This window comes from Propithecus coquereli, unplaced genomic scaffold, assembly GCF_000956105.1.
Source record: "Propithecus coquereli isolate 6110/MARCELLA unplaced genomic scaffold, Pcoq_1.0 Scaffold73, whole genome shotgun sequence".
Taxonomy (NCBI): Eukaryota; Metazoa; Chordata; class Mammalia; order Primates; family Indriidae; genus Propithecus; species Propithecus coquereli.
In genome coordinates, this window is record NW_012153396.1 from 1,962,673 (window position 1) to 1,986,814 (window position 24,142).

The 24,142-nt window shown below is 43.2% G+C and overlaps 2 protein-coding genes across 4 annotated transcripts in view; one reads left to right on the top strand and one right to left on the bottom strand.

Moving 5' to 3' along the window:
- WNT8B (wingless-type MMTV integration site family, member 8B) overlaps positions 1-13,629 on the top strand; it is a 30,657-nt gene extending 17,028 nt beyond the window's left edge. Inside the window, exons 2-6 of the mRNA XM_012661682.1 lie at positions 8,750-8,783; positions 9,861-9,999; positions 10,855-10,980; positions 11,787-11,929; positions 12,139-13,629. Of these exons, the coding sequence (XP_012517136.1) occupies positions 8,750-8,783; positions 9,861-9,999; positions 10,855-10,980; positions 11,787-11,929; positions 12,139-12,684 (988 nt within the window). The 3' untranslated portion in view covers positions 12,685-13,629. The remainder of the gene's footprint in view (positions 1-8,749; positions 8,784-9,860; positions 10,000-10,854; positions 10,981-11,786; positions 11,930-12,138) is intronic.
- Positions 13,630-16,614: 2,985 nt separating this feature from the next.
- SEC31B (SEC31 homolog B (S. cerevisiae)) overlaps positions 16,615-24,142 on the bottom strand; it is a 33,403-nt gene continuing 25,875 nt past the window's right edge. For all 3 annotated transcript variants that reach the window (XM_012661706.1, XM_012661705.1, XM_012661707.1), the window contains 7 exons: positions 20,617-20,788; positions 19,910-20,218; positions 19,604-19,662; positions 19,172-19,318; positions 18,753-18,872; positions 17,942-18,013; positions 16,615-17,708 (listed from right to left, as the gene is read on the bottom strand). In XM_012661706.1, coding sequence (XP_012517160.1) covers positions 17,529-17,708; positions 17,942-18,013; positions 18,753-18,872; positions 19,172-19,318; positions 19,604-19,662; positions 19,910-20,218; positions 20,617-20,788 — 1,059 coding nt within the window. In that variant the 3' untranslated portion in view covers positions 16,615-17,528. The remainder of the gene's footprint in view (positions 17,709-17,941; positions 18,014-18,752; positions 18,873-19,171; positions 19,319-19,603; positions 19,663-19,909; positions 20,219-20,616; positions 20,789-24,142) is intronic.

The following is a 24,142-nucleotide window of genomic DNA, read 5'->3' on the forward strand; positions in this document are numbered from 1 at the left end:
ATGTTACTGGTTTAGGTATTTATAATACTACACTATAGTCTTAATTGTAATTTTAGCATATACTCCTTTTACTTATTTTTAAAAAAAGCTAACTGTAAAACAGCCTCAGACAGGTCCTTCAGGATGTATTCCAGAAGAAGGCATTGTTATCACAGGAGATGACAGCTCCATGCGTGTTATTGCTCCTGAAGACCTTCCAGTGGGACAAGATGTGGAGGTGGAAGACAGTGATAATGATGATCCTGACCCCGTGTAGGCCTTGGCTAACGTATGTGTTTGTGTCCTAGTTTGTAATGAAAAAGTTTGAAAGGTTAAAAAAAAGAAAACATTTTTAAAAATAGAAAAAAGCTTATAGAATAAGACTATAAAGATGGAAAATATTTTTGTAGAGCTGTACAATGTGTTTGTATTTTAAGGTATTTAAGGGTTATTACGAAAGAGTCAGAAAGTTAAAAAAATTTAAAAGTGTGTAAAGTAAAAAAATTATAGTAAACTAAGGTTAACTTATTATTGAAGAAAGAAAAAATTTTTAAATAAATTTAATGTAGCCTAAGTGTACAGTATTCATAAAATCTACAGCAGTGTACAGTAATGTCCTAGACCTTCACATTCACTCACCACTCACTCACTGACTCACCCAGAGAAACTTCCAGTCCTGCAAGCTCCATTCATGGTAAGCACGCTATATGTGTGTACTATTTTTTAAAAATCTTATATACCATATTTTTACTGTACCTTTTTTATGTTTAGAAGCACAAATACCATTGTGTTACAACTGCCTACAGTATTCAGTACAGTAACATGCCGTTCAGGTTTGTAGCCTGGGAGCAACAGGCTACAGCATCTAGGTTTGTGTGAGTGCACTCTATGATGTTTACACAACGACAAAATCACTTAAGGATGAATTCTCAGAACATATCCCTGTCATTAAGCAATGCATGACTATCCCCTCCACCACTGCTGCACACAGGGTCCTCTAGTACTTGTTCATCTCTACTCTTTCCTACTCTGCTATACATAGAAGCCAATGTGAGCAGCAACAGTCTCCAGAAAGCATTCCCAGAGGATGTGGTGGTTCCCAGATAAAGCATAGCTTGTGCCTGGCAGTTCCAGTTGTCTTGTGGACATGGAAGCACAAGGGAGGGCTGGAGCAAAGAAGGGATAAAAAAGTAGCAGGTCCAGGCACAGTGGCACATACCTGTAATCCCAGTGACTCCAGAGGCTGAGGTGGGAGGATTGCTTGAGCCAGGAGTTCAAAGCTTCAGTGAGCTATAATCCAGCCACTGCACTCCACACTCCAGCCTGAGTGACAGAGCGAGACCCCATTTCTAAAAAAAAAAAAAAAAGTAGCAGAGACAATGTGATCATTAAGTGGGCAAGTGGGCTTATTTATGAGTGTGTGCAAAACCTCAGTTAGATCACTTAGGCCTCCCAGAAATACTTATCAAGAATTTTTCAGGAATCAGGAGTCCTGGATTAGCAGGTAGGAATAAGAGCAAGGGAAATATGGGTGGGGAAAAGCATAGCAGTTGAGCAGTATGTGCTCTAGAATCAGCCTGCCCAGGTCCCAGTCCTGGCTTTACTGCTTAACTAGCTCTGAGATGCTGGCTGACCACTCTACATTTCAGTTTCTGTATCTGTAAAATGGAAGATATAATAATTTCTACTGCATTTAATTGTTGTGATAATTATGTGAGCTTAAAGATATGTAATGCACTTAAAATAGTACTTGCTGTACACAGAACAAACATTCAGTAAAAAAGTATGGTACCCGCCCTGTGGAGTTGCTATGGAAATTTAAAAAGATGATATAGGTAAAGCACTTAGAAGGGTTCCTGACATACCCGATAAGTGTTAGCTATTATTATGTCATATAATTAAGCTTTATATGATATCAGTACACACACTCACATACACAGGAAGACTAACAAAAGGAGAAGAAAAAATTATAAAATTTTTACATGGCAGGGTAAAAGCAAAACTAACTATTTATGTAAAATGCTTACCACTTATGCCTAATTACTATGAAGCACAATAACAATTACACATAGCATTAAGTGTGTCGGATTGACTTTGCTAATGGTTTGGTTATAACGCTAACCTCTGCGTACATATGCTCGGTGCTCACTGTCTATTATTCTTGTTGTGTGATCATCTGCTAATGTAGCACAGTTGTCTGCTCACTACATTAAAAAATTGGTGGGAGCACTGGCTTGCCACAGACTTCCTTCTCATGTTCCTCAAAACCTTTTTGCAGTCCCTTTTCTCCTCAAAATTTCTGTTGCATCTGATGGTGCTTCCATCTATTTTTTCAAAACCCTTTAATTCAATCCATTTTTATGGAGTGCTTACTATGTTCAAGGTACTAACTAGATTAGGAGCTGGAGGGTATACAGAGATAATTAAGGCAGCCTGTAAAAGGGAGGAAAGGAAAACCTTAACATGAGGCAGAAGAAAGTTGCTGTGAGACTTCAAGAAGTGCTAGTTGTGGCTTTTGTACTAGTACTTATTGAAGAATAAGTAAGATTTTAAAAATAATAGCTTTGATGAAATATAATCCACATCCTATAAAATTCACCCTTTTAAGGTATACAAATCAATGGTTTTTAGTAAATTCACAGACTTGTGTAACCCTCACCACAATCAATTTTAGAAAATTTTCATTACCCCCAAAAGAAACCCCTTATCCCTTAGCAGTCACTCCCCACCATTGCCCCTCCCCTCAACCCCCAGCAACTGCTAATCTACTCAGTTTCTATGGAATTGCCTATTCTGAATAATTCATATAGATATGAACATTTCTGTATGTTCTATATTCTATATATTCTAATATTTCTATATATTCTGGATGTTAACCCTTTATCAGATATATGCTTTGCAAATATTTTCTCCCATTCTGTGAGTTGTCTTTTCACTTTCTTGTTGGTGTTTTCTGAAGCACAGAAGTTTTTAATTTTAAAGAAGTCCAATTTATCTATGTTTTCTTTTGTTGCTTGTGCTTTTAGTATCATATCAATAAAACCATTGCCTAACTCCATGTTCCAAAAATTCACACCTAACCTATGCTTTGTTCTAAGAGTTTTACATTTAGGTCTATGGTCCATTTTTAATTATTTTTTGTAGATAGTATGATGTAAGGATCCAACCTCATTCATTTGTATGCGGATATGCAGTTGTTCTAGCACCAGTGATCGAAAATACTAAGAATAGGTAAGATTTAACACAACAACATGAGGAAAGGCATAGAGGCATGAATGTATGGATGTCCAGGAATAGGAACTGGTTCAGCTTGACTAGAGGATTAGACAAGTAGGGATATTTAATGGGATACAAGGTTGGAAAGGTTATGTAGGGTCAGGTTATGAAGGACCTTGAGTGCCAAAAGTTGGAGAACTATGGAAGATAATCCTCAGAAGGATAACATCAGAATCAGGCTTTCCAGAAGAGTGATCTAGCTGCAGACTATACACTTGATTGGAATGGGGTAAAGATTGTAATTAGAGAAGTCAGTTAGTAGAGCTTCTACAGTGGTCTAGGTTGGAGGCCACAACTAAAACTGTGATAGTGAGAGTAGAAAAGAGGGAACTGGTATGTAAAAAATGATAGGGGTACAATACACACAAATCTTGGTAACTAATTGGACGGTGAGAGCATATTGGGAGAAACTTGGGAAACTAGAGGTTCCATTAATAAAATACAGTAAAGTCAGGAGAAGTGGCTAGTTTGGCAGGGAAGATAAGTTAGCTTTTAGACATACTGTCTTAAAATTTGAAACGTTTTCAGTAGAGAAATGGAGCATTCATTTGGAAATGCAGCTTCAGATCTCAAGCTAGAAGTCAGGGCCGAAGGTAAGGATTTGGGAGACATCATATAATCGTAATCGTTAAAACCGGGGGCATGAATGAGGAATTTTATCCTATCTCCCTATCTTTCTAGATAGCTGCTCCTGAGTTTTCTTAGATGATATTTTTTCCTACTCTCAACCCTAAATGTGGGTTCCATCATTCTTTCATTCAACAAATGTTTATGAAGTGTTTATTATTCCCAGGCACTGCTCAAGGCACTGGTAATATTTGATGAACAAAATGGACCAAAAAAAAAAAAAAACTGCCTTAATGAACCTGACAGTCTAGTGGGAGGAAGCAAACACTAAACAAATAAATATATAAAACACATAGTGGTCAGATGATAAAAAGCACCATAGAAAAAAATGAAGCAGAGAAAGGGAATGAGGAGGTAAAGTTTTGAATAGGATGATGACAGAAAGCCTCAAGGAGCATGACACATTTGATGTAGGTGCAGGAACAAGCTGTGTGGATGTCTGGGTAAAAAGCATTTTGGGAAGAGAGAACAAGTACAAGGACCCAGAGGCTAGAGAGCACCTGGTGTGGAAGAGAAAAAAGGAGACCAGTACGGCTGGAGCAGAGCAGCGAAGGGGAAGCAGATTAGGTCAGAGGCATAACAGGAGGCCAGAAGGATTTTCATAAACCACAATAAGAATTTGACTTCTACTCTGCATGAGATAGGGAATTATTAGAAGACTTAGAGAAGAGAGTGGCAAAATTTGGTTTGTATTTTAAAGGCATTAATCTTAAAGAGATGAATCATTTTGAGAATAGAATGTGGTAGAATAAGGGTGGAAGAAAGGAGATCAATTGGTAGGTTTTCACAATAATCCAGATAAGAGATGATGACAGCTTGAGCAAGGGTGACAACAGTGAAGGTGTTAAGAACTGGTCAGAGCCAGGCACGGTGGCTCATGCCTGTAATCCTAGCTCTCTGGGAGGCCGAGACGGGTGGATTGTTTGAGCTCAGGAGTTCGAGACCAGCCTGAGCAAGAGCAAGACCCCGTCTCTACTAAAAATAGAAAGAAATTAATCGGACAACTAAAAATATATAGAAAAAATTAGCCGGGCATGGTGGCGCATGCCTGTAGTCCCAGCTACTCGGGAGGCTGAGGCAGGAGGATCACTTGAGCCCTGGAGTTTGAGGTTGCTGTGAGCGAGGATGATGCCACAGCACTCTAGCCTGGACAACACAGTGAGACACTGTCTCAAAAAAAAAAAAAAAAGAACTGATCAGATTCTAGGCCAGGCGTGGCAGCTCATGCCTGTAATCCCAGCACTTTGGGAGGCTAAGGTGGGAGGATCACTTGAGGCCAGGAGTTCCAGACCAGCCTTAGCAAGAGCAAGACCCTGTCTCTATGAAAAATTAGCTGGATGTGGTGGCTCATGCCTGTAGTCCCAGCTATTCAGGAGGCTGAGGTGGGAGGATCGCTTGAGTGGGGGATTTGGAGGCTACAGTGAGCCATGATTGTGCTACTGTACTCCAGCCTGGGTGACAGAGCAAGACCCTGTCAAGGAAGGAAGGAAAGGAAGGGAAGGAAGGAAGGAAGGAAGGAAGGAAGGAAGAAAGGAAGGAAGGAAGGAAAAGAAAAGAAAATAAAGAAAAGAAAAGAATTAGTTAGATTCTGGATGCATTTTGAACTGGAGCTGGCAGGATTTGAGGACAGACTGAATACAGGATTAGAGAGACAGAAAGGAGTCAAAGATGACCCTTGAGATTTTTGTCTGAATAACTAGGAGGAACTGTCTTTTATTAGATGGAGAAGACTACATAAAGAACGGGCTTGGGTTGGTGGCATCAAGGATCAGGAGTTCAGTTTTGGACATGTTAAGTTTGAGATGCCTATTAAACATGGAAGGGGAGATGTCGAGAATATAGTTAGATATGCAAGTCTAGAGTTCAATAAAAGGTCTGAGAATAGTTGGGAGGGTCCAGGAAGGCATAAACCCTTTGAATGGCACCAAATTTGGGTAGTATCATCAGCAACTGTGCATCCTCATGGGAAGTGGGAAGCTTGTACCTCCATCAAGGAGGATACCGGTTTTACCATGTTCTGTCTGTAGAGAAGCCTCCACCTGTTAAACATTTATGCCTTCCATGTTTGTTAGCGTCTTTCCTTCAGTCATATGACTGTCCCTAGGTGGCACCCATATAAACCCTTAAATTCTTTGCATTTTCTCACAACACACACTCACTATGCTTTCTGCAATCTATATTTTACCCCCCAAAAGGACAGCATGTCATTGTCTCATTAATCAAGAACAAGGTCCTCCTCCTTTGGTGCTCACCACAGGACACACAGTCTTTTCATAATATAGAATATTTTGGATATGAGTAAGCCAGCCAGAAGGTTCAAATAGGTCTGAAAATAACTCAAAGGTTAACAACACAAGTCAATTTATGGAAATGTTGTCCAAATAAGGCCTACAGTTTTGTCCCATGACAGGTGCTCAGTTAAATCTGATTCATCAATCAATTGGGCTAGACCAGCACATACAAATCTTTACATATTGTAGGATCATCCTGAAATGTATCAGATGCCCTAAAAATAAATAAATAAATACATACATACATATTGTAGGATCTTCCAGGAAAGAAGAATTCTCTAGTTTCTCTGCCCATCCCTCCCTGTGGTTCCAACTTAGAATCCTCTCACAGGAAGAATCTTCATGTAGGCCTACGGCAAAACTTTCTCCTTTGTTGCTTGATTTTTGTTTTGTTTTCTTTCCTGACAATGTCTGTTTTACGGAAAATGGGAACTTGCCTCTGTCAGACCTGCTAATGTCCAAAATCTTTGAAAGTTATTCCTAACGTCAAGATTAGGCTCCTTTCCCTGAGGCCAGGGCCTGGCTGACTCCTCTGACATCAGTTTTTAAGGATCAGAAATTTATCTCCAAACCCATAATGGCTTTGGCAACTGTGAATTCATTTAAATAATTTTGAATTTATTTTTGTGCTTTGCTTGTACTACCACCCCCAATAGAATAGTGCTTCTTTTCAGTTGACTTAAGTTTGCCTGCCAAGCTTTAAAAAGTAGGCTTTAGTTTTTGTAGTCTGTCATGATTTGCTAAAATTCTATTACATCTCTTTCAGAATCCTTTTTATCTTCTCATATGGCAGCCTCCCAGTTTGCTAATACTGTTTTTCAAAAACTACTCACATTTTAGGTGTTGTGTGTATTTTGTATCAAAAGAGTCAGCCAAGGCTTTTTGAGACTAAACTTTCTTGGTCTGTTTCATTTCTAGTCTCCTTTCTGGTGACGTATAGCATCTTATCAGCCTTCAGAATTGCAGGGGCACACCAACTTTTGTGGAATGATACATAATGATTCCCATGTTACTTTCTTAAATTATAATTGATAAAGAATGATAACAGATAAAACATTTTGATTAACTTTCAAATGCCTATTCTGAAGTCATTCTCCAAATCTCTAACACTGTGGATCATGTATGTACATATGTACTTCACTTTTCATTTTTATGTAATTACAGATTTGAAAAAGATGCAAAGAAATGTACATTTGTACAAGGAAGTCCCACGTACCCTGGCCCCAACCTCCCTCAGTGTTAACATCTTACAACCATAGTACATTATCATAAATCTTATTCAGACTTCACCATTTTTGCATACACTTGTTGGTACTTGAGTGTGCGTGTGTGTGTGTGTGTGTGTGTAGCCTGATGCAACTTTGCCACTTGTGTAACCATGACCACAATCACAAAGACACTTAACTCTACCATCTCCCCACGACTCTCTCATGTTACTCTTTATAGCCCACCCACCCCCTATCCCAAATCCCTGGCGACCACTAATCTGTTCTCCAGCTCTACATTATTTCACTACTGTTATACAAATAGAATCATACAGCATGTATCCTTTGGAGATTGACTTTAATCACTCAGTATAATTTCCTTGAGGTTCATTAAAGTTGTTGCATTTATCAATCATTCCTTCCTTTTTTTTTCAGCCTCCATAATTTCATGAAGTTCTTTTCTTTCTATTGCTGTGTAATATTCTATGGTGTGGATGTACCACAGTTTTTTTAAACCTTCACCCACTGAAGAACATTTAGGGTAGTTTCCAGTTTGGGGCTATTATGAATAAAGCATCCAAGTATGAGCATCTGAGTACAAATTTTTTTTTAATTAAAAAAATTTTATTTATAAAAAAAAATTTATTTTTAGATCTTTGCAGTGACTTGGAACCAAGCACAAAATTCCCTGGGATAAATGCCCAACAGTGCAACTGCTAAGCCATGTGGCAAATCTATTTTTAGTTTTAAAAGAAACAGCCAAACCATTTTCCAGAATCAGATTATATATTTTTGGAATTTAACGGTGACTCAATCCCTAGAAAGATATTCCACTGTTTGCCTCTTCCTCATTAGAGAGCTATGCTTCTAATATCCCATGGAGTAAGATGGATTCAAACCTGCTTCCTTCATTTATTAGCTGGATGAGATTGAACATATATTTAACTTTTCTTGAGTCTTAGATTCCCTATTTGTGGAAGAGATAATAATGCCTGAGACAGTAAGGATTTAACAAGATCAATATGTAAAATACTGAGAGAAGAGCATCTGGTACACAATCAGGAGTTAATGCTAGCTCTCTTCCCACCCCATGGCAAAATAATAATCAAACATTACTCTCAATTTTTATGGTATGGGGAATTTTAACTAACTTTAAAAATTCAAGGAAATCATACTACTTTTATTCATATTATTTTTTACTAAATAAGTTATTTTAGTAGGTTTTTATGCACAATGTTTCCTCGGTGAAATTAGTTTCCCTTTCTTCCTATCAATTATATTTGCTGAAATAACTCTTACAACTCTTGGAAGCAAAAACAAGTTAGTATCTCTCCATTATACTCTGTGGTTTGTGTTTTTTTCCCCTTCTAGGTCAGTGAACAATTTCCTGATGACTGGTCCAAAGGTAAGAAAAATTCCTTTGATTAATATGGATTTCACTAATCTTAGCTTGTTGACCAAAGACTATACATGTCTATTTCTTTTCATCATATACATATCTTTTATTATGCTATATACATTATAGATAGGAAAACTGAGGCCCAGAGAGGGTTAGGGACACACCCAAAACCACAAAGCAAACTAATGTCAGTGACAAGAACTCAGGAGCACTGATTCTAAATTTATGGCCAGAATTTCCAGAACCATAAAAGTCAATAGACTTTGGGCCAGGTACAGTTCCTCACACCTGTAATCCTAGCACTCTGGGAGGCCAACGTGGGAGGATTGCTTGAGCTCAAGAGTTCAAGACCAGCCTGAGCAAGAATGAGACCCCCGTCTCTACTAAAAATAGAAAAAAATTAGCCAGGCATGGTGGTGTGCACCTGTAGTCCCAGCTACTCAGGAGGCTAAGGCAGGAGGATCCCCTGAGCCCAGGAGTTTGAGGTTACAGTGAGCTATGATATGCTACTGCACTCTACCCAGGGCAACAGAGCAAGACTATGTCTTGGGGGGCAGGGAGGGAAGTCAGCAGCCTTTCATGGTGTTAGGCTGTAAAGTCACACATCCTTCTCAGTGCCATAGTGGGATGCAACGTCTCATCTTTAAACTGTTGGAATTGTATTACATGATCTGCACACAGAAGGGCATTTCCAGCTCCAAAATATTATTTTCTAAGATAGTAATGGAATGAAAATAGATGAAATTTCATGAATTATGTGATTTGGGCTCATTTTGTAGAGGCAGTAGAATGAATAAAGGACAGTGGGGACTACAGTCTGATAAAACTATATTTCATTCCTAGTTCATTTGCCAACTGTGGGACCTTGGACAAATGACCTCTCTGAGCCTCAGTTTCCTAGTCTATAAAATGGTACCTGTTTCACAAGGTTATTTGTTATGTTAAATGAGACAGCATATTTAAAGTGCTCACTCCACCATTATTTTAGAGGGATGGGAGAGTGGGCAGGAAGAGAGGTGCTTGATCAGGTTAGGCAAATGCCTCCTAAGTTCAGTCTGAATTTTGACCCCTGTGTCCCTGCAGGCTTACCTGATCTACTCCAGCAGTGTGGCAGCTGGCGCTCAGAGTGGTATTGAAGAATGCAAATATCAGTTTGCCTGGGACCGCTGGAACTGCCCTGAGAGAGCCCTGCAGCTGTCCAGCCATGGCGGGCTTCGCAGTGGTAAGGAAAGCCTTGGCCACAGTTCCCTGGACCCCCTGGTCACTGATTAGAGCCCCAGTGATGGCTCTCTGACTCCTCTACACCCTTATTCTTCACCTGCTCTCTTCTCTCAGGTCATCTCCCTCCCTGGAAGATCTTCTCCTTTTCTTTCCCACCTCCTCTTCTGTACCTACAGAGGCATTTTTCTTTCTTCCCCAACACTGTCACTGCTCAACAAATGGGCCTTGCCTCACCCTCAATCCCATGTCATCCTTGGCTTTCCATTTGGCTAAAGGTTCCTTCACAATATAAATAACATCAGGAGGTAGGTAGCAGGTCATAATTACTACACCTCTTAGCCCCTTCCTTCAGCAGGCTCAGCAGAAGTACTGGGCAAGTGGAAACTGGTCTGGAGACCAGATTCCCATGGAGAAGACAGAGTGGCATGCCAAAAAATGAAAGAACTGCCAGTCAGAGGTTCTTTTCAAGACTAACGACACATGCCTCTCAGACTCCAATGTTCCAGGAGGAAGTGGGGATGGGTTCTTTATAACCTAGTCTTCAGATTCATCTTCTTTCCCATTTCTTCCTCAGGCTCTTTTCCATCTAAATCCTTTACAATCATGTGTGTCAACAATAACCTCGCCACCTAGCCATAAAATGTGTGGCCTGAAAAGACAGGAAGGGAGAGGAGTAAGGCTAAGGCCAGGGATGGAGCAGACCCTGGAAAAGTGTAAGACACATTTTAAAGATGGGAGAATAGGATGGAGCTGGGAAAGGAAGGTATAATCGTGGTATTAAAGGAAAGTAGCATGACAGGCATTTCTTCGGGCTGCAACCCCTCCCTCTAACTTCTGGATTTTGGGTTCCTGACAGCGAATCGGGAGACAGCATTTGTACATGCCATCAGTTCTGCTGGAGTCATGTACACCCTGACTAGAAACTGCAGCCTTGGGGATTTTGATAACTGTGGCTGTGATGACTCCCGCAATGGGCAGCTGGGTGAGTAGCAATGTGGGGACAGGTAGCACAAGCCAGTTAAGTTCACTTAAAGAATGAAAAGGTTGGTGGGCAGCTTGGTGGGGTGAAGAAAAGTTGTATTCTTCTAAATATGAGTAAAATCATGCTGAAGATGAGTGAACCAGTTTGAGCCCAAACCCTACAGTGACAAACCAGACTAAATGTAGCTTTGGAACCTCTTCTCCCATTGAGTGGTTTCCTTAATTTAAACATAATAATAATAATGATGATAATAATAATAATAATAAAGGAACAACACTCTTCGGACTTAATCCTCTGTTCCTTCTCTCAAATACAGGGGGAACTTCCTTTCATGTTGCCCAGGCCCGTCTACTTTCCACTCTACCTCCACTGCCGTTTCCAATCCTCTGTGCCCTTCCGATCAATTTCCACCTTGGTTGTTCCATCTTATTTCAATTGCGCCAGTGTCTCCCTCACAATGCTCTGTGCCATTTTGTCCCGTCCGGACCTCAGTCACCGGCAGGGCACATGCACCTCTGCCTGGTGGGTAGAGCACTGTATGCGGAAAAGCGCACTCGCACCTTGCAGAGAATCCATTCGGCTACTGCTTACGTCATGGAGTCTTGAACAGGGGATTGGCTGAGGCTGGAAGTGGAGCGCAAAAGTGGCAAAAACAAATCTAGATCGAAACTAATCTGGATACACCGGGCACTCGCCCAACTTTAATCCTCTCCTGTACCGGAACCCCCAACCCAATTAGGAACAGCAGGCCAAAAGGCTCCGCACCCGCCTACTCGATGACCTTTCCTCCCCCTGCCCTTTTCCAGGGGGCCAAGGCTGGCTATGGGGAGGCTGCAGTGACAACGTGGGCTTCGGAGAGGCAATTTCCAAGCAGTTCGTCGATGCTCTGGAAACAGGACAGGATGCACGGGCAGCCATGAACCTGCACAATAACGAGGCTGGCCGCAAGGTGAGTCCTGCAGCCCCTGGGATTAGGCAGCCGGCTCCATCTAGTACCAGCCCCAGGTGCGGACAACTCCTAAGTTCATTTCACAGATGCGGAAAATGAGGTAACCAAGCGGGCTGGCCAAGTAGACTAGCTAGATGCCTCACAAGCCCTCAGGGGCAGAGGCTCAGCACACGCTTAATCCCGGGCCTCACTTCTAGCTCTTTCCCCAGGCGGTGAAGGGCACCATGAAACGCACGTGCAAGTGCCACGGCGTGTCTGGCAGCTGCACCACGCAGACCTGCTGGCTGCAGCTGCCCGAGTTCCGCGAGGTGGGCGCGCACCTGAAGGAAAAATACCACGCAGCACTCAAGGTGGACCTGCTGCAGGGTGTGGGCAACAGCGCGGCGGGCCGCGGCGCCATCGCCGACACCTTCCGCTCCATCTCCACCCGAGAGCTCGTGCACCTGGAGGACTCCCCAGACTACTGCCTGGAGAACAAAACGCTGGGGCTGCTGGGCACCGAGGGCCGAGAGTGCCTGCGGCGCGGACGGGCCCTCGGCCGCTGGGAGCGCCGCAGCTGCCGCCGGCTCTGCGGGGACTGCGGGCTGGCGGTGGAGGAACGCCGTGCCGAGACAGTGTCCAGCTGCAACTGCAAGTTCCACTGGTGCTGCGCTGTTCGCTGCGAGCAGTGCCGCCGGCGGGTCACCAAGTACTTCTGTAGCCGCGCGGAGCGGCCGCGGGGAGGCGCTGCGCACAAACCCGGGAAAAAACCCTAAGGGTCTCCTCTCCTCCCTCCTTTCCCCATTTGTTCTTGGCTTCTTTTACAGACCCCAGTAATAGAGGAACCTAGGGAATGGGGACCCCGCATTCCCAAGCCCAGGGATCCTGACAATGAGAGTCTCTGCAATCTCTCCAGAGCTTGCCACTTCCAACCTGTTTTCCCCAATTCCTCTGCGCTCTGTCTGAATCTTCCTCACAGCCACACTTAGGTCTGAGAACTCTGTTCTAAGATTCTGTGCTATTGGCCTTCCTTGGACTAGAATGAAAATAGGTGTTCCTCCTTCCCCCTCCTAGGTGTCCTAAAGCCTGACCTTAGCCTATCAAGCCTTAGGAACTGGAAGAACACTTCTCAGACAGGAGGGCCCAGATAAAGCCATACTTTTCTCCTTTGCCTATTGTCTGCTACCAGGTCTCGCCATAGCTGCCTCTCTCTTTTGCAGAGCTCCTCTTGTGTTTCTGATTCCCTGCTAACTGTTGACATAGACTCTCCAGGAATCTCTAATGCTTTCTCTTTCTTCTCCCTCTCCCTTCTTTCCCTGAAGAGAAACTAAGAAAACTGGCCTGGGAAAAAGCATGTTTTAGGGGTTTATTCCTAGAGGCAGAGGTTGAAGATGGAAAGAGGGACCCCTGGAGTGCTGACTTGCTGAATACCAAGGGTGCTACTCATCCTTGTGATACCACATTACTAATGGGTTTTACCAGTGGGGCAATGACCTTCACAGACAATCACCCAAGGCACTCCAGACACAATCCTGAAGGCCTAGGAACTATGTAAAGGCAGATTGTCATTTCCTACCCTTTAAAGTTTTACCTGCTCCCTGGCTCCTAACCTATTTCCTCCTAGCAACCAACTTTACCTCTTCTCCTTCCCCAAAGGCTCTTTGTTCCTCTGAGCCTAGACTGAGGTAAATAAAGCCAATTTCCCATTCAGATCCTGGTCTAGAGGCAGGTCATTCAGAGGAGAAACTGGGACCCTTCCTTTTCACTAACTTGGTTCTCAAACAGGTAGGATTCAGGGCACTGGATATCTTCCTTCAATGAATAAACTTGCTGCAATGAAACTGTTGCTAATAGGAAGTTCAGCACCTTGAACTTTAATTTATTGCAGTTATTGTGATATGTTCCCTTTTTTCCAGGTACTGAACTTATTCTTGAGGATACTGGGAGTGGAGCAGGATAGAGGATATAACCTCTATGCTCTCTCCTCCCTCCCACCTTGGCAGGATGTCATCCTTCCTAGATCTTTGCTTCTTTGATGGCCTAAGATTGACTGAGGCTAATCTGCCAAGCATTAGTAAATCATCTACATAAATCTTCCACTAATACATTTGCTTAGTAGCCAAGAGCTTGCTGCTTGTGGTGCTTGAATCTTCTGGTTTTATTCTCAGAGAGAAGCAGTATAGCACAGACTTGTTTATAAAACAGGGCAAGCCCTTGGGGAGGGAATAGTCGTTCCCTAACAACTCTTTGTAGCCCAAGGAACTTCCCAGCCAGATCCCTTGCTGTAGGCCAGTCCCAGGTCTGGGCACCGGGCAGCTCTTCTGAAGCAGAACTGGTCAGATGCTAGACAACCTCAACCTTCCTTTGCCAGAGTAGGAGAAAGTACCAGAAGGGTGGCTCCAAGTAGGTAACAAAAGCCAAGACTCTAGGGGCTGACCTATAAGACTGGAAGGTCCATATTCCAAACTGAGGCAGTGGCCAGGTCAGACCCCAAGCCCCTGGCCTCACCCCTATCTATCTTCTGGTCCTACTAACACTAACTGAGGAGAGAAGTTCTCCTTCCTGACCAGGGGATACACTTTCCTTCAGGGTCTCTGAGTGCTTCATTTCCATCTCTACTAGCAAAAGGCCCTTTGCTCCTTCCTTCAGCTTTTACCTGGGCCTCCTGAATCTCCCAACTCACCTTCTTCCTTAATCAAGCAGCAGCATATACTAACCTAGCTGTCCCACTTGGCAGAATTACTTGATAGTGCACAGGAAGAAAGTCTGGCAAGGCAGCTAGAAAATATAAAAGTACAATGCTGTAAAGCTACATTCTCCAGGAGGTCTCTCAGCATAAATGTAGAAGAACCATTGTGCTTCATATTTGATAAACTCCAGGTCAATATTCCAAACATGTCATGTTGCCAGAAAGTTCTTTCATAGGTTATTGTTTTATATCCCCAAATGGATATGGTTGATACTAGATTCATTTCAGTTCTATAAAGAAAATATTACTGAGCTACCTTAGATCTATATTGTTTTCAGCCTCTTGCATTATTCATTCATATATTTGTTCACTCAGCTAACACCAGAGTGAGAAAGTGGTGAACAACACATCAACATCCCCGCATTCATGGAGTTTAGGGTTTCATCTTATACTCAATTGCCAGGGCTGTGTTCCCCTTCACAAAGTGGACAACTCCAGAACCGCTGCTTGGGAAGACATCTTTGAGGTCAGCTAGTCAAATCTTTTGTTTTACAGATTTAATCAGATGCTGAGAAAGACGACTGGCTTATTCCACCAACTAGTGAGTTACTGTGGGTTGAGTACTGGAGCACAGGTCCCCTCCCTCCTCTTGTGTGCTCTTCAGGATCCCATCTGTCTCAGCCAGAGGACAGAAGCGGAGGGAGGTCCTGAGAAGTGACAAGGACACTGGTTGGGGTGGGCAAAACACTGATTCCTTCCTGTCCCTGGCCTGTGAGCATACACACAGGCAGGGCTTTCTTTTCTTGAAAAGAATCCCAGCCTCAACTGGCCTTAGCAGCAGGTTAAGGCAAAGACAGAGACAGGGTCATCCTCGGCGCTGGTGGTGCTGGTGGTGGTGGGAGGGGAGGGCAGGCCAGGGCACTTGCCTATTGTGGGTCTGGATTGGATGCTTCCACTCATTCATTTCCTTTTAATTAACCCGCATTCCTGGAGGAGAAATATTTATGTTGGCTCCCATAGAGGCAATCCTCAGACTGGAAAGAAGGGGGAAGAAAGCCTGTCTTAGCAAAACAATATCTCTAAAGAGCTCAAGAAGAGAAAATAGGGGAACAAAATGCCATTAAAATAGCCTTCTACCCCCACTGGAGTCAATGAAAACTTCATTTCACATGCTAATCCGCCACTCCGCCCCCTTCTCTTCTCACAACACCTCTTCCGAAAGTGTTTGGGAAAAGTCTTCGCAGTCAGTACACAGCTCCCTGCAGCTCAGACTTCTCCTTGTGTTAGTTCAGGGCCCCAAGTGGGGCTCTCGCTCCAGCAGCGGCTTTTTTCTCCCCCCCTTTAATTTAAACAAAGACTTCGGAGTTCATCAACCTCCCACTGAAATTCACAGCTGCTGAACAAACTAATCCCCTCTCCCAGCCTTTCTTCCCCTCAATGGGCTCTTGGCTTCAAAGACACTTTGGGAAAGGACTTTGCTGGGGCTCACACTGCTTCATCAATAGAAGTTAGTGCAAGTATTATCTGAAGAGCAAGTGGCTTTACAAACAAATACTGCCTAACAATCCCTCCCTCCCAAACACACACATCTAGCCTGCAGACATGATGGCATCTACAACAGGATTAGGGCTAGTACCCTCTGGCTTCACACCCAGTCCCTTTGTGCAGCTGAGCTCAGCCCTGAAGTGGTGTGGGGAAAACCCTGGAGCTGAACGTCAGGCACAGATGAAGATACACACACACACACACACACACTCAGCAGAGTGGCCACAAATGCTGCAAGGAGAGCCTTGCAGCCTAATTCAATGGAACTGGACACCTACCTTTCTTTCACTCTCTTGACTTCTTATCTCTCCCCAAGCTTCTCCCCTGCCTTACTAGGGTGCAGGAAGCAAGAACAAAGAGGATTAGAAAGATAGGTAATGGCAAAATAGGACCCAGAGGAGACAATGATTGGGAGATGACTAAGGAAACCAAATCAAAGTGGCTTTATTGCACCATTAAGTGTATCTGTGAATCAAACGCCATGCATCAAATGAAAATACAACCAGAGAAGGTAGCCCTGAGACATGGTGGCTGAGGGGTAGAAGTGCCCCAGCCCTTGAGGAGCAGTGCTGGAAAAGAAGCCTTCGTTAATATGGTTCCTATTCCAGAACTGGGTTTATAAGCACAGAATGAATAGTATAGGGCCTTGGGCCAGGGCTCAAACGTAAGTGGAATCGAGGGCCATTCCCCATAGCCTCTGGTCCCTCTGCTCCTCTCTAATAGCCTAAGACAGCTTCCAGCAAGGCAGTTCACCCCTTTCACCTTCCACCTAACCTAGTCCACCCTTAATAATGCTGGCACATGAGAAGTTTTGTTTAAAAAGGGCCAAAGTTTCCCCTCTTGGTTCTGCTCGGCACCTCATGTCTATGACTTGTTCAAAGAGTGAACAGCAGTCAACTCTACCCTGGGCCCCTGGGCCACCGAGAAATATGGACCTGAAAATATGAAATCAGAGGCAGGGAGAAGGTAAGGTCAGGCTCATAAATCACAGAAGGGAAAAGCAAAAGACCCACAAGGTGGGTGACAGCAGAGGTAGACTTGGAAATAATGATCCCGTTCACTCTGTCACAGGCCACTTAAACAGGACATCTCAGGGGGAGAAGATATTCTGCCCCAGGTCCTGTCAGAGTACAGTGTTAGGGAAAGTGAAGAACTGTGCTCTGCCTCTGGGGCTGAGAGAGTCTTGGGTAGATCCTAGAAGGCCAGGCATAAAGGGGAAAAAGCAGGCACTTAACTGGTTTGGAACTAAGCCTACAGCATCACATACCTGCCAGCAAAGGAAGAGGATTGGGAAAAACAATAGAATCTGTTCCAAAATTCCCCTTTTCTGCAGGGAGGAGTTAAGTAACAGCAGAAGTGGCCTCCTGGCAAGAGAGGCTGGCTGGTTTAGATCTGCAGCTTGTGTGCGATGGTGAGGACAGCCTTCAGGATGGGCATGAAGCTGGACACTTCGCTGAAGCTGCTGCAGCTTGCCACCTGCGCATGCACTGCGAGGCCTTGCTCAAAGCTTCCTGTGTCCACACATCGGGCAACCTCGTGGAGCCCAGCCAGGACATGAGGCGAGAGCTGTGGAGAGATTGGCCCTTGGGTTCGTAAGCCCAAATCAGCCTCTCTACCCTGGCAATATAGAAGGGATAAGAGAGGATTCAAGTTCTGGAGCCTAGTCCAGAAAAGATGTATGCATTTTGTGGGGACCCAGGTTGACGAGACTTTTGGGAAGAAAAGACACTGGGCTTCCTTTGGCCATGGGTGATGGCAGAAGGGCAAGAGGCAGAGGGAACACAGCTAGCTGTACTTACTGTCCCCTCGCAGATCTTCTCATACAGATATTCTAGACGCTGGGCTGCCTCATCCAGCTTCCTTTTTGTCTTCTGCAGGGAGAGAAATGGATTTTTTTTGAAACAGGATCTCACTCTGTTGCCCATGGTAGAGTGCAGTGGCATCATCATAGCTCACTGCAACCTTAAACTCCTGGGCTCAAGTGATCCTCCTGCCTCAGCCTCCTGAGTAGCTAGGACTACAGGCATACACCATTATGCCTGGCTAAGTTTTTATTTTTTGTAGAGATGCCTAGGCTGGTCTTGAACTCCTGGCCTCAATGAATCCTCCTGCCTCAGCCTCCCAAAGTACTAGGATTACAGGCATGCGCTACGATGCCCAGCCTCAAGAAATAGATTCTGACCCCAGCCCCTAAGTCTAACACTACATAAGGTTATAAAGAATCACAATATATCATAACTAGATATGGCTTAATGCTACTTGCTCCATTTCACAGAGGAGGAAATGGAGGCCCAAAGAGGGTAAGTGACTTGTTCAAGATGACACAGCCAGCAAATGAATGGCAGGTTTCCTTACTCCTGGCTTCACCGTCCTTCTAGGACTTCCTGCTTCCTTTAGGTTTTGATGCTGTTGGGTCCTGCTACTGAGGAGCCAGACTTCAGACCAGAATCCAAGTCCCTCCCCTATTCCTCATGGACATAAATATAAGATACAGACAGCATGTTAAGGGACAGTGAGAAAGGAATCACACAAGGAACTGGTCTACAGCTAAGGAGTCCTGGAACCAGTGAGGGGTGTGAGGAGGGCATTGTGGGGAAGGTTCAGACTCACTAAGTCAGTTGCAGACAAACAACAGCGCTGGAGAAGTGCCTCAAAGCTGGTCTTCAAGGACTGATGCTCTGGGGGCAGCTCTTTCCTTTCCATCTTCTGAGGTGGCAATTGCTGAAGTTGCTGATAAAGAGGCAGGAGAAAGACAGACAGGCAAGCTCTCCTTCTCATGGCTTCTCTAAGGACTATTCCTCAGTGATTCAGAATCACACTGTTCCCATTAGGGCACAGCAGAGTTGGGGAGAGGAGCACCCTCCCCTTTTCTCTGCAGTAAGGACACCTGGTACCCAATCCAATTTCCCTCAGCTCAGAGACTGCCTCTGCCTTGAGGAATGAGGCCCATCTACCATGCTCCCCACTTTTCTACACCCAGGGAGGGCTGGAAGGTTTCCCAGGGGAAGGTAACACATTGTCCCCATCACCTGCAGGCTGAGTTCTCCTGGGGCTCCTGGGGGAGCATGACTCATACTGGACACAGGGGGCTGTGAGGGAAGGATTCTTCGTGGTTCAGGGCTGAGGCTCATAACTGGAGCAGTAATTGGTGCTGGGGGCATAAATGTCTCTGGCAGCTAAAGAGAGAGAAAGAAAGGCACACGAGTCTAAGCTAAGAGACTCCATAGGCCCTGATTTTGGGGAGTGGTCGGAATTATAGTGAACAAGGAGACAGAAATGCGAGTGAGGAACAGGGAAATGGGAAGACTGGTGTGAGTATGTAAGAAGGAAAGAGGAGGGTGCTGAGGAGAGAAGAGTGAGGACAGCCTGAGAATGGGAAGGACTGACTGAATTCTGTAAGGAACTAGAACGTGGGTCACAGGTGAATGTATGAGGGAGTGGGTGGGGAAAGATGCATTGACCTTTTTCCTCTGGAGGTTTCTCCTGGGGGCTGGGGCATCTTTCCAGGAATCTTCAGGTGCTACAGAGTAAAAATAGGTTTTTAGGGGCATGGTCAGGAACTTTGGAAATTTTTGGTCTGAAGGCTAGAAAAATTATTTTAGTTGGAGTCCACCATACCTCCCTCTGAAGACCAGCCACACTCCCAGCCACTCTCCACCCCAAGGGGTCACAGTTCACTGAAGAAAAAGGCTCCCAAGGTAGTAGCAGGGAGGGGAGGAAAAGCAGGCAATAACCCAGAAGAGGAAAGCCATGGAAGGAAGACTGACCTGGATGGGAAGTCAAGATGCCAGTGGCTGGGATGGTGCTAGAGCACGGAGCACCTCCGGGAGTGTATGCAGCAGGGAAGCTGGCAGGAGGGACTGGGGGCTGGGAGCTCATGGGACTGGGATCTAGTAGTCTCACAGGAAGCAGAGGGAGCAGTCTAGAAGTTTCAGGCAGGGAGGTAGAGCCAGGCTGCACGATGTCTAGGGATGCCATGGGTGGAGAGGGGCCAGGAAGAGGCCATGTTCCAAGGAATCCCACAGGGTTAGGAGCTTGAGCTCTTTGCCCTCCTAACAGTTGTGGCTGAGATAAAGCTGAAGTAGAACAGAAATAGAGTATTTGCCACCAAACTTCAATTCAGGAGAGTCACAGGGTGCATTAGGGAGGAATAGAATAGCAATTTAAAAAATCTAATAATAATAAATGATTAATACATGTTTATGGAGATCTATAATTTACGAAGAACCTTTAACTATATTCCTTACTTAACCTGTAAAACAATCCTGTAGCATCAAAATAACCAACATAACTACTTTAATATATTGACAAAAGGAACAAAGCCAGTAAGTGATAGAATTAGGAATTCAGACTTCAACTTCCAAGTTCCTCTCACTAGAAAGACATAGTGCCTCCCAAATCCACGGTGGTCATGCCAATTGCTTTCCTGAGACATCTGTGCTCTGCTCAGGCAAATATTCACTCATTCACTCACCAGGCCTCACCCCAGGGCCCAAAGGCAAAGGCTGGGCTGCCTGGGGCCCAGGTACCCTGTAGTCACTTATATTCTGCATTCTGGAGCCCTGATAAGGGTTAGGATGGGAAGGTTTCAAGGGCATCACTAGGGATGACTGAGGTGTGAAAACCCTTGGCCTTGGAGTTGGAACCTGTGAAGAGAAAAAAAGGGTCAGCTCTTGGAAAAGTAAGTAATTGAAAACAGAAAAACAATAGGGAAAATTAATGAAAAACTATTTTTTTTGAAAAAAATCAATAAAATTGATAAACCTCTATAAATATTGATAAAGATAAAATGAGAGAAGACATAAATCATCAATATCAGAGATGAAATAGGGAATATTACAACAGACGCTGAAGCCATTTAAAGGACAATAAAAAAATACTATGAATAATTTTACATTCATAAATTTGACAACTTAACAGAAATTGGACCAATTCCTCAAGAATCACAAGCTACCAAAACTCAGCCAAAATGAAAGAAAACTGGGTAGTCCTATAACTATTAAAGAAATTATGAATTCTTTGTTCTACTACTTTCCTCCCTCCTCACTACTGCACTTGACTAGTCTAAAAAAAAAAATTTTTTTTAAAAAAAAAAAAATAATAAAAATAAAGAAATTGAATTTGTAATTAAAAAGCTCCCAAAAAAGAAATCTCCAGGACTAGATGGTTTCACTGGAGAATTTTACCAAACATTCAAAGAATTAACACTAAAGTGCATACAATCTCTTCCAGAAAGTAGAAGGAACACCCTCTAACTCATTTTATGTGGCCAGTATTACCCCAATACCAATACCAGACAAAGACAGCATAAAATACAACTACGGCTCAATATTTCTCATGAACTTAGACACAAAAATCTTCAATGAAATTTTAGCAAATCAAATCTAACAATGTATATAAAAATAATATTCTACAACCAAGTGGAATTTATTCCAGGTCATATAAGGCTGGTCCAATATATTTAGAAATAAATCAGTATAATACACCATATCAACAAGCTAAAGAAGGAAAATCATATGATCATAGAATATGATGCAGAAAAAAATTGACAAAATTCAACACTCATTTATGATCTAGTACACAAGGTGCTATGGTCTGAATGTGTCCCCCAAAATTCATGTGTTGGAAACTCAATCCCCAATGTAACAGTGTTGGGAGGTGGGGCCTTTTGCAAGTGTTGAGGCCATGAGGGCTGTGCCCATGAATGGATTAATGTCACAATAAAAAGGGCTTATGGGAGTGGGTTTGCTTTCTCCTTCCTTCCGCCTTCTGCCTGTGAAGACACAGCATTCCTCCTCTCCAGAGGATGCAGCAACAAGGCGCCATCTTGTAACCAGAGACCAAACCTGCTGGTGCCTTGATGTTGGATTTCCAGACACCAGAACTGTGAGAAATAAAATTTCTGTTCTTTACAAATTACTCAGTCTGTGGTATTCTGTCATAGCAGCACAAAATAGACTAAGACACATGAATAGAGGGAAACTCCTCAGCCTCATACACAGCATCTACAAAAAACCTATAGTTAACATCATACTTAATGGTGAAAGATTGAATGTTTTCCCTCTAAGACTGGAAATAAGGCAATGACATTTATACCCACCATTCTTATTTAACATTGTACTAGAAGTCCTAGTCACTACAATAGGGCAAGAGAAAGAAATTGAAGGCATACAGATGGTGAAGAAAGAAAGAAAACTCTATTTGCAGATAACATAACTGTCTACTTAGAAAATCTCATGGAGTCCACAAAAAAACTCCTCGAACTAATAAGTCAGTTCCATAAAGTTACAGAATACAAGATCAATACATAAAAATCAATTGTATTTCTATTAATATATACTGACAATGAACAAAAACCCAAAACAAAAAATGTAATATCATTTGATTTCAAATTGCTCAAGAGAAAAATACTTAAGAATGAATTGAACAAAATATGTACAGAATTGGTATGATGAAAATTATAAAAAGCTGATGGAGAGAGCACTGGAGAGACATATCTTGTTCATGGATTGGAAGATTCAACAAAGTAAAGATGTCAATAATTAATCTATAGTTTTAATGCAATTCCTATCAAAATCTCAGCAAGTTTCTTTGAAGACATAGACAAACTTATTCTAAAATTTATGGGGAAAGGGAAAGGTCAAAACAATATTGAAAAACAAAAATGAAATGGGAGAAATTACTCTTTCCCATGTCAAGACTTACTATATAGTGGTAGTAATCCAGACAGAGTAGTATTGGCAAAGGGATAGACGAACAGACCAATGGAAAAGAACAGAACTGAGAAACTGATCCATACAAATATTCCCAATTAATTTTTGACAAAGGAGCAAAATAAAATCACTGAATGGGCAGACTTTTCAATAAATGGCGCTGGTGCAATTGGATATCCATTGGCATACCTTATGCAAAACTTCACACCTTATACAAAAATTAACTAAAAAATAGAATGTGAAAAATGTAAAGCATAGAACTATAAAACTAGGAACAGGAGACAATTTTGAGGAACTAGGACTAGGCAAAGAGTTCTTAGACTTGACATCAAAAGCATGACCCAGGCAGGCATGGTGGCTCATGTCTATATTCCCAGTACTTTAGGAGGCCATGGCTAGAGGATTGCTTGAGGCCAGGAGTTCAAGACCAGCCTGGGCAACATAGCGAGAACCCTATTCTCTACAAAAAATTTAAAAAAAAAATCAGCCAGACATGGTGGCACATGCCTGTAGTTCTACCTACTCAGTAGGCTGAGGCAGGAGAATCACTCGAGCTCAGAAGTTGGAGGTTATAGTAAGCTATGATCATGTCACTGTACTCCAGCTTGGGTGACAGAGCAAGACCGTATCTCAAAAAAACCTCCAAACAAAACAAACAAAAGCATGATCCATAAGTGGGAAAATTTATAAATTGGACCTCATAAAATTACAAACTTTTGCTCTGTGAAAGACACTGTTAAAAATATGAAAAGACAAATTATAAACTGGAATAAAATGTCTGCAAATCACATATTCAACAATGTGATTTATATGTTCATTGGATCTGGAACATATAAAGAACTCTCAAAACTCAACATTAAAAAATCAAACAATCCATTCTGGATGCAGTGACTCATGCCTGTAATCCCCATGCTTTGGAAGGCTGAGGCAGGAGGATTGCTTGAGGGCAGGAGTTCGAGACCATCCTGGGCAACATAGCAAGACCCCATCTCTACAAAAAAAAAAATGAGCCAGGTGTGGTGGCATGCACCTATTTTCCCAGCTATTCGGAGGCTGAGACAGGAGGATCACTTGAGCCCAGGAGTTTGAGGTTACAGTGAGCTATGATTGTGCCACTGTACTACAACATGGATGACAGAGCAAGACCCTGTCTCTTAAAAAACCCAAAAAACAAAAACAAAAAACCCTAAACAATACAATTAGAAATTAAGCAAAAGACATATGCAGGCCGGGCGCGGTGGCTCACGCCTGTAATCCTAGCACTCTGGGAGGCCGAGGCGGGTGGAT